The sequence below is a fragment of the Diplotaxodon limnothrissa genome, linkage group LG6, assembly GCF_057381915.1.
Source record: "Diplotaxodon limnothrissa isolate DT_005_m linkage group LG6, D_limnothrissa_male_GT1.1, whole genome shotgun sequence".
Taxonomy (NCBI): domain Eukaryota; kingdom Metazoa; phylum Chordata; class Actinopteri; order Cichliformes; family Cichlidae; genus Diplotaxodon; species Diplotaxodon limnothrissa.
The window spans coordinates 43,400,070-43,417,414 of record NC_140601.1 but is presented as its reverse complement, the minus strand read 5'-3'; the positions used below and the strand labels follow the sequence as shown (position 1 = coordinate 43,417,414).

Here is a 17,345-nt window from a genome sequence, read left to right as displayed (position 1 = left end):
GGACTGGATCTTGTGGATATTATGAGCTCATTGCTCTTTTAGACATACCTGTATGGAAACATAAGACCTCCTCAGTTTGGGTTCATATTGAATCATCAGTGTGTCTGAAATGTGAAGCCGACTGGAGAACGAGGAGCTACTGGACTTTCATCAAGCTGAGCAAAAGCTTTAAGATATCTCGAAATGTCTCTGCAACAGTGTCGACGTCTCTGACATTAACAAAGCAGATCTTTGTTGTACAGACAGACCGGGGCGAAGGATTTGGGAGGACTTCAACTATCTGGGAAAAAACAACAGTTTAGAATCCTGCACAGACTTCGTCTGTGACACAGTCGCCCTGATTCAAAGCTTAAGCTTTGTTCACCTCCATTAAGGAGGAGCTACATACTAACATGTATACACGCATCGTTGTTATTATTGTTTATGTCGTGTTGTTGCTGATTCCTTGTATTACTGTGCATGTACTGTTGTATTTGTAAGTGCATACACAGACTTAACTCGCTTCACTTTAGCTTTATCACTACAACACAAATGATTTCCTAAAGGTGCATTAATATCTCCCGTTTCTGCTGTCGCCACCTGCTGGCCACCAACAAGAATGCAGGTTTAGGAGAGCAGAGCAGGAGGAACATGTGTCCATCTTTATTATCCAGTTTGTGCACAGCGACCTCACTTCCTGTGATGTTTGCCGTCCGGTCCAGGCTGGCCTCACCTGGCACACAAAATATTGCCTCTGCTGCTGTTTCAGGTCCTCGGAGATCCCAGAAATCTAAAGAGCGCCTGCTGAACACGCTGCAGATCATCTCCAGATCCAAGAATGAAGGAAGGATGTACAATAAGAAGGTCAAAGGAAGAGAGCGTGTACAGGAAGTCAGAGGAACGGAAGCGTAGCGATGTTCCTCGATCTAAAGTGTGCAGAATATAAATAGTGAAGTTCATGAAGATACAACAGCTTTTCCTTTCCTCATGTGTCTTTATTATTTTTAAAGAATAGAAGGAAAACACACTGGAGCGGGTGGTATTTTCACATATTTGGTCATTATCAGCTGCTGGTTCCCATTCAGTGTGAGAGTGGACGTGCAGAGACCTGAAGCTCGCTGTAACGTATCCCCGAGCTGCGCTGCCGCTGTTGTGTAACGCCACTTAAGCCTCGCAGGAGAAAAACCAACGGTGAGGAAGAGCAATGAGAGACTGACAGCTCTTTAAAGAAGCTGCTGTCTGAGGTTTTGTCTCTGACATGTCCTGAAATGCAGACTTTATATAAACAGCAACACATTTCAGGAGCTCAGGTGTGCTGATCAAACAGGAGGAGGGGAGGAGAAGAAAGGGCGTGGAGGAGGAGCCGGGAGGGCAGGTACAACAAGTTGGATTAAACCTGTAATTATTATTCTACGGAGTTTACTTAACCTCTCCCTCTCTCGCTCTCTCACACACATGCAGTGTTTGTATAGACTGATAAGGCGAGGGGGGAGGGGGGGGAGGAGGAGGAGGGGAAAACAGCTTAGCCAAAAGAATAAAAACAGAGCGGTGAGAAAACATGTGATTGAGTTGGAGAGAGAGCAGAAAGGTGCAGGAAGACGCAGAGCAGGAGAGGAAGAGAAGAACAGTCACCGAGAGAAGAAGAAGGAGGAAGAGTGCAGCTGTACTGGGAGCATGTCTCTGAATGGGAAGGTGGCTCTGGTGACGGGGGGTGCTCAGGGCATCGGCAGAGCTGTGGTCCAGTCACTGCTGCAGAGCTCAGCCAAGGTCGGTACTGCTGCAACTTTTGCTTGCAGCTTTTAGTTTCCTTCGATCTGTTGTGTTTTTCATCTTTTCACCTCAAAAGCTTTTTTTCTTCACTGTTTGACTTGTTTTTTTAACAGGAGCAGGGTTTCAAAGGTGAGTCTGTGGTTAATCCAGGTTAATCTGTAATGAAATCATTGTGAAAGACTCGCTTCTCTGCAGCAGCACGGGCGTTTCAGAGAGATCAGTCATTTCTCGGAACTTCCTTTGCCATCTGTTTAAGTAAATGAATGTTTGTTTCCGTCTGAGCTGCACAGTTGTGAAACCACAGGACTAATATAGTCTGCTGAGCAAAGTAAGTGTTGCACTGTAACCAAAGTGCTGCAGAGTCCATCTCAAAGTTCTGTTCTGCAGGTGGCCATGGTGGACCTGAACAAGGACCTCGGTGAGGAGTGCAAGGCCCAGCTGGACGCCGAGTTCGGAGAAGGAAACTGCACGTTCATTGAGTGCGATGTGGCCAACGGAGATGCGCTGCGAGGTAATTATGCCGTGCCGTAAGACGCGAGAAAAGAGCTGACGTCACTCTCGTCAAAGCTTTCAGTGTGTCAGTGCGTTTGGCAGCTGTTCAGTTAATTGTGTAATGCAAACGCAGCGCACCGCCGAGCCTTGGACAACGAGGAAGCGGGCTAATTTAATTTATCACAAACCTGTCACCGAGGTCAAACAGAGCTCCGAGTTTTCTCGCCGCTCCCAGAGTCCCGCTCAAACTCAGCCTGTCCTGTGTTTGATTTACAACCACATGACCTTTTATTTTTCTCCAGTTACCTTCTCCTTTTCTGCTGCTCTGCCGGCGCTGTTGTGTGCTAGTGTGTGTGTGTGGGGGGGGCGTGCCTGGGTGAGAAAAAGGAGAAGCCGAGTATGTCACAGAGTGAGAGAGGAACAAGGATTCATTGTCTGACACTGAAAAAGTCTATCCCTGCAGGCAAACGGCTGTGGAATGCTGTTTGCTGTAGCTCCTGTGTGTGTGTGTCTGTGTGTGTGTGGGGTAAGGTGAGATTTACCATGTTTAAATGCACTCATGCATCTTTGCAGCTGTGCGGTTAACAGCTCTGTTTTGTGTCTCTGCATCTTCAGCACTAATTGCGAGGTGTCCAGGTGAGGAATGCGGAAGACACGCAGGTTTAACCCTCTCCGGTTTTTCCCTCGGGGTCTGTTTCTGCTGTTGCTGTTAGCGTAACCAATCGTGCGCGCCCACATGCAGAGATAAACCGGCTGCTGGCGGCTGATTGCGTAACAGCATGATGTATGTGCCCCTCAGTCACAGCGTGTGCGTTCGGCCGACACGTCTGACAAGTTATTTGGGTGTAAACCCCGCGGTGTCAGGATTCCTGCTCTTTGCTGAACCTGTAACTGAAACACACACAAGCTTTTCACACGTAAAGTAAAGTGAGTCCTCTCGAAGACTGCAGTGTGTAGTTACATTTCAGGAAGTAGTCAGGCCACTGACACTTCTTGTGGTGAACTTTAAACATTTTTACAAACTGATCTCTACCTGCTGCTCATGACATCACAGCCAACTGGAAATGTGGACGAGTTTTCCAGCTGGAGGTTGTTTGTTTTGGCTTGGAGTCTGGCTCTGGTCCTGAGACTGACTTCCTCCTCAGCATTTCACTTTTAATTCAGTTTCATTGCCTCGAAGTACTTTTTATTGTACAGTAATACACAACACCAACGGCTGCTGCTACCCCAGACAACCCGGTCCTTGGACACCCCGAGGTAGAAGAGGTCAGCACAGAGGTCAGCTGGGGGGTGCTTAATGTCAAACCTAGTATGCTTGATACCAAAACAAAACCAGCACATGTAGGTAGACCCAGAATGGAGGATGCATATCTCATGTGGGCGATCTGGAAAGTTTATCTTGGTCAGCTCCATGATGATTGGCCCCTCTTGGTCAGCTCCATGATGATTGGCCCCTCTTGGTCAGGTCCATGATGATTGGCCCCTCTTGGTCAGCTCCATGATGATTGGCCCCTCTTGGTCAGCTCCATGATGATTGGCCCCTCTTGGTCAGCTCCATGATGATTGGCCCCTCTTGGTCAGGTCCATGACGATTGGCTCTTCTTGGTCATCTCCATGATGATTGGCCCCTCTTGGTCAGGTCCATGACGATTGGCTCTTCTTGGTCATCTCCATGACGATTGGCTCTTCTTGGTCAGCTCCATGATGATTGGCCCCTCTTGGTCAGGTCCATGACGATTGGCCCCTCTTGGTCAGGTCCATGACGATTGGCTCTTCTTGGTCATCTCCATGATGATTGGCCCCTCTTGGTCAGGTCCATGACGATTGGCCCCTCTTGGTCAGCTCCATGATGATTGGCCCCTCTTGGTCAGCTCCATGATGATTGGCCCCTCTTGGTCAGCTCCATGACGATTGGCCCCTCTTGGTCAGGTCCATGACGATTGGCTCTTCTTGGTCATCTCCATGACGATTGGCTCTTCTTGGTCATCTCCATGACGATTGGCCCTTCTTGGTCATCTCCATGACGATTGGCTCTTCTTGGTCATCTCCATGACGATTGGCCCCTCTTGGTCAGCTCCATGACGATTGGCCCCTCTTGGTCAGGTCCATGACGATTGGCCCCTCTTGGTCAGCTCCATGACGATTGGCCCCTCTTGGTCAGCTCCATGATGATTGGCCCCTCTTGGTCAGCTCCATAACGATTGGCCCCTCTTGGTCAGGTCCATGACGATTGGCTCTTCTTGGTCATCTCCATGACGATTGGCTCTTCTTGGTCATCTCCATGACGATTGGCCCTTCTTGGTCAGCTCCATGACGATTGGCTCTTCTTGGTCATCTCCATGACGATTGGCCCCTCTTGGTCAGCTCCATGACGATTGGCCCCCCTTGGTCAGCTCCATGACGATTGGCCCCTCTTGGTCAGCTCCATGACGATTGGCCCCTCTTGGTCAGCTCCATGATGATTGGCCCCTCTTGGTCAGCTCCATGACGATTGGCCCCTCTTGGTCAGCTCCATGATGATTGGCCCCTCTTGGTTAGCTCCATGATGATTGGCCCCTCTTGGTCAGGTCCATGACGATTGGCCTTTCTTGCTTGATGATCAGCATCAGTTCGGCTGAACAGCCAGACAGCGAGGGTCCGGACACTTCCAGAGTTCTTGGTAGTAGCTCGGATAAGTTTGGCGTGTTGAGAACGATGAAGCAGATTAAAGTGTAAACTACATGGTGCTACGATGGTAATGAGGCTCTGTTATAACAGCGAGTGCAGTCTTAATGAGTGAAACCCTGTTTACATTCTGATGGGAGCTTGTCATTGATGTTTTTAGAAGTTCCTGTATTAGCGTCTGAAATCACCCCATTTTGATTTCTTGTCTCTGTGGAACAGACACCTTCCAGAACACCGTGGACCAATTTGGCCATCTGGACATCGTCATCAACAACGCCGGCATCACCAACGAAAAGGACTGGGAGAAGACCATCCAAGTGAACCTGGTGAGATGGCAAACCAAAATAACACGCATGCTGCCTTAATGCATGAACGCTAGATCAGACTGATGCCCCGGGGGTGGTGCATCAGAGGAAGCTTAGCATGCCCATGATATCTTTCCCCATCAGCACCTCACTGATGCTCACCTGATGGAGGTGCAGCATCTGACCAATCGCAAACATGCATTTTACAAAGGATGATAAATCTGTAAGATAATTGAAGCAGAAACATTTGCAGCTTTATCTCTTTTTGTGCTTTGAGGAAAAACCTGAGGAAGCCTAATCAGAAGTATTATTATGTGCAGCACTTTGTGATTCTGTCTAGAAAGGTGCTATATAAATAAAAAGAATTTATTTATTTATTAAAGTAGCATAGAGCTTTTCCTTTCAGATCGCAACTCAGAGGATCCAGAGCACACCGCTCTTTTAGATCCTCAGCTCTTCCTGAACTGTGCAGGTTTTCCAGGCCATGTGGAATAAGGAATGTCAGGTGTAACCTAACACTCAAAGAAGGCAGGGAGTCAAAACATTTTTCAAAGTTAGATTGGAATGTGATCCAGATAGAGCCACAGGTCACAACACAAAAGTTTATCCTGTGGCAGCAACTCACTTGAAAATAGTACAAATGTTGCGTGTAGTCGGGGAATGTCAGCCTGTCAGAAGGTGAACGGTTGGATTCTTCTCATGGTGGCGACGAGGCTCCCAAAACTGCAGGTCCTCATCGATCCATGCGTATACATACAGAAACTGAAAGCGGTGACTAAAGTACTATCAGCCTCATCTTCTGACATTTTGTCTTATTATAAATTCAGCCCCACGCTAACCCGCTGACATCACATCCTGTGTTGTCCACCTTCATTCTGTGTCAGTGCCAACAGGGGGCGACACCGGCACTTGCTGAATAGATGGCGGAAATGACTTTCCTGATAAGTTCATTGGCTTAGCCAGTCGTTTCTAGTTTGGCTGGTAAAAATAACACTCTGTCTGCGGCTGTTGTTGGTCACCTGTCACAAATACCTGCTCTGTTCACCTTTGACCTCTGTGTTACAGCACGGAGAACCTCCAGCTCTCCATCTAATAGAAAGTAACGACAGCTCAGGTTTAAAGTGAAAAAGGACATGAAAATAGTTCAATCGAGATACTTCAGCTCAGTTTGAAGATCCGGACCAGTTAGATTACTTCAGCTGCTTGTGACTTCACACCAAGCCACAGTGGAAAAACACGAGCTGCGCGTCTTACCGTGGATCTTTCCTGCTGTATAAATAAACATGAGTTTTCCTTATTTTCAGTCACGTATCTCTGCTCCAGCAGTGAAGGCTCATGTTAAACATGACCATACTTCAGATAATAAGGTCAGTGTACAAGTCCTCTCTGTGAGCCAAAGCTCGGGCTGCAGACTGCTCTAAACCCTCGGTTTCACAGCTCGTCTTCCTGTTAGCTCTAAATATGTTTCAATAACAACAGCTGAATTGAACTGCATGATGTCACAGAGAGGGAATATCCTAATATGGTCTTCTCAGGCGAAAGGCTGAAATCTGGGCCACAGAAGCTCTACATACTTGCTTTTCAAACGTTTGTTTATGATGGGCAGCCAATAAGTGAAACGTTGGCTTAAAGACAGGTTGGCCTTTAAGGGGAGGGGCTAAAGCAGCTTGTTTTAAACTGAGGCACTCATACGGGGCCCAGTACAGGACTTATCAACTGTATTTGAGTCTGACAGTGGACGGTGATATGGGACTGACACAGTACAAGCACAAGAGGGACTAAAAAAAGCCTCTTTCTTGCTAACAGCACAGCTGGTCGACGATGGGCTCCACCATCGAGACTCTGTAAAGTGTGGCCCGCAGAGAGACCTGATCTCTTCTCACAACATACCGCTGTGACTCATTGTTCCTGAATTGGCTCCCGTTCACATCAGCTGTTGGAGTCAGACTCCATCCAAGTTCCAGTTCGAGGATACTTTCCTCCACTTAGTTGCATATTTGGGATGTTTTAAGTTTTCAGATGTGAACTTTCGACTCCAACAGAACTGTATGAAACGCAAATGTGGGACTTAAGATGTGATGGATGTGCATTTATGGAGCGCGGCATGTTACGTAAAGGCCCTTGTTGTGATAGCAAAATAAAAGTCTGCCCATACAGTCAGTGATGCTTTGGCACTGGTGGCACTGGTAGCACTGGACCGGGAGCTGCAGAAAGGGAAATGTGTTGCAGTGGTTTGTATCACATCTGTCTGACAGTGTGTTCATGCAAACGAGGCGTCTTCTTAAAAACAAAGTTAGTCATGGACTTCCTGAGACTGATACTTTTTACATTATTCAACTCAACTTTATTTACACAGCAAATCACAACAGCAGTCGCCTCAAGGCACTTTGTATTGTAAGGTCGACCCTACAATAATAGATACAGAGAAAAAGCCCAACAGTCATATGAGCAGCACTTTGGCGACAGTGCTTTTAACAGGAAGAAACCTCCAGCAGAACCAGGCTCAGGGAGGGGCAGGGCCATCTGCTGTGATTGGTTGGGGTGAGAGAAGGAAGACAGGATAAAGACATGTTTTCCTTAGAAAATATTATTATAAAGCACTACATATGTATTCATTGCTATGCAGATGATGCCCACCTATATGTATCTATGAACGCTTGAGCAGGAAATGAATCAAACTACTCAGATTATGATTCGAATTCATATAACTTTATTAATCCCAGAGTTCACAGCCGACCCAGCCTACGCTCTCACAGCCCACTGTCTTTAAACTCTGATTTCAAGAGCGGAGTCAAAGCAGAGGTCAGGAAAAAATTCGATGAATAAAAAGAACAAAATAGATTAACAGCGTGCTCAGAGGGAGCGTTTCTGTACTGCTGCGCCTTAAACTGACGGTGATGTTTGATTCTGTTCCTCATCGACGATCGTTGTGTGTCTGGCAGGTCTGTCTGAGCCCGTCTTTGTGTTGTGGTTCCTGTCAGCCCGTCATACATGCTTTAATCAGTCACAGCCTGATACTCGGATAAGAGCTGATACACTGCTAACCACTTTAAAGGTGCGCTGTCTCACGCTGTCAGTATCACTTCTCTTTCTTAAGCAAACTTCAGATCTGTCAGACCATTTTCATTCCAACACTGACATCAGCTAAACCAAAGCAAAAGTTTAATTCATTAAAAAGTTTTCCATCTTTGTTTTCTTGACTCTCGGGTAAGTTCACACCTGGTGCCCCAAAGAGCTGTTTGTCTTTGGAGTCGGGTCCATTTATGCAGCCCTGCTGGTCTCAGACTGGGGGAGTGTTTGTGTGCACGGCCGGGTGTTGCCTCCTACACGACTCTGTTAGGAGCACATGAGTTTGGTATATTCAGCAGGTCATTGCTGGAGAGGAGACCAGGTGAACACTTCACCTGTGCTCTGAGTCCTGATGCTGCTGGGTGAGTCACCTGACTGCTCACCAAGTGTCTGTGGGCAAGAAACAATCTGCTTTTGTCATGGTCCTGGGTCGTTGACCCAGCGTTTTGTGTTTTGTGATTATTTCCCTCTGTTCTAGTTATTCTGTGTCCTCCCCCCTTGTGTCCGGTTCGGGTTCTAGATTTCCTGTTTTGTTCTGAAAGTCTGTGTCTGTTGTCATTGTGTTCAGCTTGTGTCCTCCAGTCATCATGTGTATTCAGATCAGCTGTTCTTCCCTCCTGTGTGCGATTACCCGATTACCTTGTGTGTGCATATATAGTGGGTGTCGGTCTGTGTTCGTTGTCGGCTCGTCTGTGTTTCTTGGTATCCTGGTCTGCGTCTCTCTGCTCCGCGCTCCGTTTTGTAAGATTTCAGGTTTGCTCTTTAGTTTCTCCCAGTTTAGGTTTCCGTTTGTAATTACTTATGCTTCATTGCCTGTTTTTGCCACCGCCACCGTGTAAATAAACTTCACTCGTATCATCAGTTTACTGCATTTTGGGTCCTCCTTTTCCTCCACTCCACACAGCTCACTCCGCCAGCCGTGACAGCTTTCTTTTATTTGTTGTTGTTTGTTGTCCCTCAGTGCTTCATGACTCCATGCCCAAACACTTTTAACCCAGTCTTCATCCAGACCCCCTCCTGCCCCCTGTTTTGGGGGCCTATAACATGACAGTAATAATGTGACACTAACTGGAGCTTCAATAACCGCATCATTTCTGTTGCTGTGTCAGCTGTTCTGCCAGATATGTGAGCTAAAGAAACAATTCTTTGCAGTCAGTGAAGAGTGAGAAGCTCGTCTTTAAAGCGTGTTATCAGTGGGTTCACGCATGTTTAACTTCCTCATCACGAGCGCATGCCTCAGTTTACAGCTGTGAACACTCGTCTTATCTTTGTCTGCAGACCTCGGTCATCAAGGGAACCTACTTGGCTCTGGAGCACATGAGCAAAGAGAACGGCAAGCAAGGAGGCACCATTATCAATGTATCCTCTATGGCAGGTAACACGCACACGTGCAGAAACATGTATTATTAAAACAACAGACACTCTGCCAGGCTTTCAGATTTCATACAGCGATTTTTGTTCAGGGATGTTAAAGTTCGCCAAAGATTACACGACAGTTGTGTCCATAAGGCCACGGCGGCGTGTGACTGCGCTTCGCCTGAGTCGCTGCTGCTGCTGCGGCGAGCTGCCAGTGGCTCTGAGAAAGAGGCGCCCCCACTCATCACCCTCCAAAATCAGCTGACTAATGTTCCCAGTGCAAATACAACAATCAGCTTTTTCTTCCTGTTCATTTCAAAGGGCAGAGGGCAGCGAGTCAAAGGTCAGCAGAAAGCTCAGCTCAGTCTGACCTCATCACAAGGACGTTTTCTGCAGCAGCACACCCGGGCGCGCTTCCTGTCTGTCAGCTTTTCTGCTTCTATTTTGTGCTGCGAGCTGAGCTGAACGCTGCGCTCGCCGCTGTGTCTGTGAACCTTCTTCACTGTGCATGAACCCTGCAGCTCTTTAGAGACCTGCAGCTTAAAAACACGACAGCGGGGCGTCAGCACTGACCTCGTCACATACTTGGAAGCAAAATGGTGCCCTTCCTGAGTAACAGCAGATATGAATGAGTGATATGAGCTCTAGGAGTGGACCAGCTGGGAGCACCTGGCTCTCCGCTGACTTTCTCCTTTCAGAAAATGTGGCTGTGAGAAATCTGTCCTCGCTGGAGGCCTGGCTCATGGAAACATTCCTCTTCTTCCTTGGATGTGGGTGTTGTGTTAGAAACACATGAAACAAAAAGCAGCTATGACAGGTTGGCAGATATCCACCAGGGCTGTGGATCGCTCCGTCATGGAAAAGTTCATTCTCCTCCAACATCTTCTCTCCATCACAGTCCAACACAACAAAGACGAGTCCCGAGCTCTGCTGGTGTTTTATTGTCCTCATGCTGCTCTTTAAAGGCCTGCGAGAGCCGTGATCTTCCTCTACAACATCCCACGCAGAGCTCCGAGGAAGCTGCGTTTTCTGTGGGATTAGCGCCGTTTATGAGACCAGAACACTTCGGGATGTCCCCTCATGCAACGGCAACGTGCTTCATTGGAGCAAATAAACTCCACGTAGGCGATGATTAGATGAGACAGATTATAGTGAGTTCCTGTGTGGTTAGATTACACACAGACACACACACTCCTCATTATGTTGCAGTGACTCGTATCTGCTGTCCCGCTGCAGGCTGCAGATCCAGGGTTGACCCTTCCTTCGTTGTTTTCGCGGCCTCGGGTCTGGGCAGAGGTCTTCGAGCAGGTGTTAGGTTCCAGGTCAAAGGTCGCACTGCTCTGTGCCGTAAAAATATTTGTGTTTCACAAAGATTCTGAGTGATGTTCCTGTGGGAGAGCTCCCAGCTACAGATCGGCTGACAGTTATTAGAACTTCACGTCACGCCCAGGCAGTGTGACACAAAGCTCAGCAAAGCCAGGATATCTTCTCTGTGGTCGCACGACGGTGGTCATCAACCCGATAAAGAGAAGAGAAGATAACCTTTATTAGTCCCACGCGTGGGAAATTTGTTTTGTTACAGCAGTGGACAGTTGTATAGAGAAAGAACACTGGAATAATATATCTATGAGACATTGTACACAATAGAATAGAATAAAATAAAATACTGTATACAATAGGATAAAAATAGAAGACAAATGCTATATACAATATGAGTATAATACAACGATGGCAGGAAGAGTTTTGCGCTTAGTATTATTGCATATGTATGGATGTGTGTGCTTGATCAGTTAAAGTCTTTAAAGTCTGACAGCAGTGGGGAGGAAAGACCTGTGAAATCTCTCCGTCCCACACCGTGGGTGCCGCAGTCTCCCACTGAAGGAGCTGCTCAGTGCTGTCACAGTCTGCTGCATGGGGTGGGAGATGTTGTCCAACAGGGATGACAGCTTAGCCGCCGTTCTCCTGTCACTCACCACCTCCACTGGGTCCAGAGGGCATCCTAGAACAGAGCTGGCCCTTCGGATCACCCTGTTCAGTCTCTTCCTGTCCCCAGCAGAGATGCTGCTGCCCCAGCAGACCACACCATAAAAGATAGCAGAAGCCACCACAGAGTCATAGAAGGTCTTCAGGAGTGGGCCCTCCACTCCAAACGACCTGAGTCTCTGCAGCAGGTACAGCCTGCTCTGCCCTTTCCTGTAGAGGGCGTCTGAGTTATGAGTCCAGTCCAGTCTATTGTTCAGATGAACACCAAGGTACCTGTAGCTGTCCACAGCCTCAATGTCCATACCTTGGATGTTCAGTGGTTGCAGTGGAGAATGCTTGTGCCTGCGGAAGTCTACCACCAGTTCCTTGGTTTTACTGGTGTTGATCTGGAGGTAGTTCAGCTGGCACCAGTCCACAAAGTCTTGAGTCAGTCCTCTGTACTCCTTGTCGTCCCCATCAGTGATGAGGCCGACTATTGCAGAGTCATCAGAGAACTTCTGCAGGAAGCACTGGGTGGAGTTGTGGGAGAAGTCTGCAGTGTAGATGGTGAAGAGGAACGGAGCCAGAACCGTTCCCTGTGGGGCCCCCGTACTGCAGACGACCCTGTCCGACACACAGCCCTGAGCCCCGAGGCCGACGCTGTCGATGTCATTTCCTGTTTTTATCCTGGTTTCTCAGAGTTGAGGAGATGAACCATCCCCGGGTCATGTGACACTGGTCCAGCTGTGATGTGTGTGGATTACAGATGATCCGTTTGGTCAATAACAAAGTATTTTTCTATCGGCTTTGTTCAGAAACATATCTGATTAACGTGGAGCCGCTCAGACGATTCTCAGGCACGTTTTCATCGTCTGTGCTTCACGTCAGAATTTAATCTGTGTTTGTTTTAATCATGCATCATGATGTCGATCTAGCACAGCTCAGCCTGCACTAACAGCAGACATGTGGTAATCATTTCACCCTCATCCCACTGGTGATAACATCAGTGTGTGTGTGTGTGTGTGTGTGTGTGTGTGTGTGTGTGTGTGTGTGTGTGTGTGTGTGTGTGTGTGTGTGTTGTTCATTTGGATAGAATAGAATAGAATAGAATTCAACTTTATTGTCATTGCACATGCACAGGTACAGGGCAACGAAATGCAGTTTGCATCCATCCAGAAGTGCTTTAGTGATATAGATATATTACAATATATATTAGCAATAATATAGATATGTGAGTATATTACAGAAATGGGTCTATTATGGTATGTTATAATGTACACGGTATGAAGTATGTTGTGAATATTCTATAACTATAAGTATGTACAGGCTGTAGTGAGTACAAGCTATGTACAGGATATGAACAGGATATAAATATGAAAAACTATACAGAATATGAAATAAATAACTTTACAGAATCTGAGATATACAGCTATACAGAAATGTGAACTATGCAAGTTGTAAACAGTTGTAGGATTAAAGATTATCGAATGTACAGAATGATTATTTACACAGAGCTATACAGTAGTGCAGTTAAGATAAGTGAGGGTGTAGATAGTTTCTACAGAGGCTATATAAAGTGCTAGTGGTTGTGAGTGGTGGTTCAGTCCATGTTATTATTGTGTTTGAGGGTACAGTTGTCCATTGTGGGTGTGTGTATGTTCAGTCCATGAGTTTAACGTGGGTCAGATGTCAGGAGGCAGAGTTCAGGAGTCTGAATGTCATGTGGTCACATGACATTTGTGCAGCCAGGTCGCCGGTCGTTGTCTTTGTTGTTCACGCCAACGCACTGTGAGGACAAAGTGAAGGAAATGTGTATTTATTATGAAAGCCTTCACGGAGCTGAAACAGCAGCGAGTCACGCGGTGACTGTTTCATCAAAGACAGGATGCTCGGACGGGTCTCTGAGTCGGGTTTAATCCCAGTAAACCCGGATCAGCTGAGCCTGCGGCGTTTAAAACGAGGTGCAGCTGCAGCAGCTGTGTTTGGCCTGCATGTTACAAACTGTGATAACATCGTGTTTTTCCCTCTGGGTCTTTCCTTTTTCAGCCTTCATGCATTCCCCTCACCAGCCCGTCTACACGGCCACTAAACACGGAGTCATTGGCTTCACCAGAGCGATGGCGGTAAGACGCACACACATTAGCGAAAGCGCAGCACGAAGCCTTTCGGGATGAGAGGGCCACTCAGCAGCTTGTTCTCGTGTCGCTGCAGGACGCGGCCATTCAGGGCGACTACGGCGTTCGCATCCACGCGCTGTGTCCGGCCTTCGTCGACACGCCCCTGCTGCAGTCGGTGGAAGACGAGGACAACATGGGCAAGTTCGTCAAGTTCAAGGACGACTTCAAACGGAGCATGAGCAAGTTTGGAGTTCTACAGTAAGTCCATGTGCCAGTCAGCAGCAACGATCACCAAAACTGATGCAAACGTGTTTATTAAGGTGCCTGTTTAAAGCCTCGTGTGGACGATAGAGGAACTGCAGTTTTTGGCACATCAGCGTTAGCTCCAAAGTTTGGCGCTTGTTGCTGCTGCAGTGTTTCATGTGTGTTTTAAACCTCCTGCAGATGAACGTTGGCACATTGCAGTCCGATCTGGTCTCACCTCAGCTGTCTGCGCTACAGCAGCAGCTGGTGTCAGCTGAGTGTGCTCAGGGAGCTCAGAGGTCTGGGTGAGGACGCGACATTCAGCTTCATATGAATGAAGCTGGACGAGTGAGAGACCTGCTGCTCAGCACGGATCAGATCTGTTCTTAACTCCGCTTTAAACCCGTCTCTGCTCTGATTGCATCACTGCTGTTTGAAAGACTTCTTCTCTTTCAGGAAACCCGATGAAGCGTTTGGAGCGGTTCAGTCCAGCTGTGAGAGACGCTGAACAGTGTCCACACTGTGCAGAGAGCACGCTGTGTGCAGTTTGCTCAACGCTGTGAAAGCTCTGCAGGAGGGAATCATTTAGTGTCAGAGGAAATTGAGTCCAGATGACTTCCTGAACACATGTGGATATATGCATCTGTACATCCACTGACTCGCTGAAAGAGGGCAGAACAGCAGCTGTAGTGTTTTTAGGGAATGTGGTGTTTACTTGTGTTAGTCACTCTGTAAAAACTCAACCTGCCTTTGGAGACAACAGTAAATCCCCATGATGTAAATCGTTATATTTTAGTTCAAAGTTACGGTGAGTTTAGTTTGAGTAAAAGCTTTCTCAGTGACTTCTGAAAGGCTGAACTCTGGAAACAAAGGAAACGGCCAACAGGGATCCACAGTCCTCCACGATGTTACACAGTTGCCTAAATAAGGATTCAGACTCCTGACTGAGGTTCTCCTTCCTCAGATTAAGATTTGGAAGCGTTTATAGTTTAGACTAATGTCAGTTTGAGGATAAATATGATGTGATGGTGGCACTGAAGTGGCTGCAGTGGGTTTGAGATGAGAGTCGTCTGTAGTCGGTGTTGACATTTGAATCAAGAATGTTCTTAATTTGACTTAAATCATGGAGATAAGTAACGAGAGGATAGTTTGTTAGGGTAACCCGCTGGGTCGGCCTTTATGTTCAGGCGAGTTCAAATATTTGAATCAAGTTGTTATGGTTACAGTTGTTTGCTGAGTCACATTTAAATCCAGTTAAGAATTATTTGAATTAAGTGGTTGAGACAGGATGATCCAGTAGGTTCAGCAAGTTTAAAGAGCTCATTGAAATCAGTTGTTTGGATTAGTTTGGATTCTATTCTGGGAGCCAAGATAATCCATCGATTTAGCTTCAAATCCAGTTTTAAAGCTAGGAAAAAGTTCAGTTTTATTTATATAGCCCCAATCCAGGTCTTTATGTCTTTAAGACATTCCTGCAGTTTAAGGCTACGTCCACACGTACACGGGTATTTTTGAAAACTGAGATTTTCCGTTTTCGTTTTAAAAAATAATCCCGTCCACACGTAAACACAGAAATAAAGGAAAACGCTGCTAGGAACATGCCAAAGCAACAGGTGGCGATATATTCCTAACCGTGCAGAAATGTTGGCCAATCAGAAGTCTAGAAGCCTCGGTGGGAAAAAGTAAACAAAGCTGGGGCATAGAAGCAGAACCGAGTCGTATGTGTGGAGGGACAGTAACTGTGTGTATATGTAAGCATTTAAACACTGCAGAGAGTAGAATTAACAGTATTGTAGAAATTCATTTCACCGAAACAATAACGTGGCGCACAGTGGGACGTCAAAAAATGCGCACACCTTTGACGCTGTGTTTTCTGCGTTTTTCTCATCCACACGTAAATGCAAAAACTGAGTTTTCAAAAATATCCACCCTGGCCGGAGTTTTTAAAAATCTCCGTTTTCAGTGACCAAAAACGCCGTTTACGTGTGGACGGAAGGTGCAAACGCATAGAAAAATCTGCGTTTTCAAAAATACCCGGGTACGTGTGGACGTAGCCTAACTCATTGGTGTGTGTTATCTGGCTTCATGGACAGATAGAGCTGGGTGTCATCTGCATAGCAGTGTAAATGTATGTTATGTCTTCTAATGATGCTGCCTAAGGGAAGCATGTAAAATGTAAACAGAATTGGTCCTAGCACTGAACCCTGTGGAACTCCATAATTAACCTCAGTGTGTGAAGAGGACTCTCCATTTACATGCACAAATTGTATATTTTTACCTTATTTTACACGTTGCTGTAGATCAGGGGTGTCAAACTCAAATACACAGTGGGCCAAAATTCAAAACTGGAACAAAGTCGCGGGCTAACGTTAATATTTATTGAAAAAAAAATCTTCCTCCAGATATAAGAATGAATCTTTTCTTATGGACTCAAATAAGTTTTGCTGGAAAAGTGAATATGGAACAAGCAAAGCTTAATACTAAACAATATATATATTAGCTGTATAATACCAGTAGGCCAGCTCTAATAGTAATTTGGTATGGCTTCGTGGGCCAAATGTAATTAGGCTGCGGGCCAAATTTGGCCCGCGGGCCAGAGTTTGACACCTATGCTGTAGATAATGATGTGTCTGTGGGATGACTTGTTTCTCTAATGGTTAAAATTTAATTTGTGAAGAAAGTCATGAAGTCGTAATTTGTGATGCAAAAACAACAGCGTGTGTTTTTCTTCTTGTTGACCTGCAGGCCGTCGCTGATAGCAGAGGGCATGATGAGGCTAATCACGGACACCAGTCTGCACGGAGCGGTGATGAAGATCACCTGCTCCAAGGGAATCCATTTCCACACCTATGAGCCCATGTCGGCCTGAGCTCCACACTCAGGACTCACATGCTGAAGGAAAGATGCGGCGCTCTAACCCGTCTGACTGCAGCTCACCAGAGACGCTCGGGACGACACGTGGACGCTGCAGGAGCTTCAGTCAGAACTGCGTCTGTTTGGATTCGAATCTTTTTTATTTAATAATCATCTGCATAACATGAAAACAGTGATCATACAAACAATATCCAGCAAGCCAAAGTTACAGATGAGTTTTTTCGTTTTTAGCTAATTGTTTGTGCGTCACAGGAAACGCTGGACCGTCACTGTGGTCCACCTCAGAGATGACGGCTTCTTTGATTAGTGTTATTTAAAGAACTGTAACAGTTACTCTTTTATAGCTGGTTTACGTGACATGTAAACACAAATAAATCAATAAATATGGAGTTTTGATAACCTAAACAATAATTGTATGCTAACATTTGTAGTTTCACAATGTCTGTTTATTTTCCGTGTTTTAATATTTATTCACAGCCAATACGTGGTACACGAGGAGTGAGGTCACAGTATG

At 46.4% G+C, this 17,345-nt stretch overlaps 1 protein-coding gene across 1 annotated transcript; it reads left to right on the top strand.

Annotated features, from left to right (window-relative positions):
- Nucleotides 1–1,434: 1,434 nt before the first annotated feature.
- hpgd (15-hydroxyprostaglandin dehydrogenase) lies at nucleotides 1,435–17,245 on the top strand. The gene is made up of 7 exons (XM_085355312.1): nucleotides 1,435–1,746; nucleotides 2,137–2,260; nucleotides 5,125–5,231; nucleotides 9,558–9,654; nucleotides 13,644–13,720; nucleotides 13,809–13,972; nucleotides 16,703–17,245. Exons 1-7 carry the CDS (start codon nucleotides 1,435–1,437, stop codon nucleotides 16,824–16,826), a joined length of 1,005 nt encoding a protein of 334 aa, XP_085211438.1. The 3' UTR covers nucleotides 16,827–17,245.
- The last annotated feature ends 100 nt before the right edge of the window (nucleotides 17,246–17,345 follow it).

What these genes read in the sequence shown, in the direction of transcription:
- hpgd (XM_085355312.1), top strand. Translation starts at nt 1,435, where the DNA reads ATGCAGTGTTTGTATAGACTGATAAGGCGAGGGGGGAGGGGGGGGAGG. An exon ending in CAATGTATCCTCTATGGCAG is followed by an intron (nt 9,655 to 13,643) that starts GTAACACGCACA and finishes TTCCTTTTTCAG; the next exon opens with CCTTCATGCATTCCCCTCAC. An exon ending in AGCAAGTTTGGAGTTCTACA is followed by an intron (nt 13,973 to 16,702) that starts GTAAGTCCATGT and finishes GTTGACCTGCAG; the next exon opens with GCCGTCGCTGATAGCAGAGG.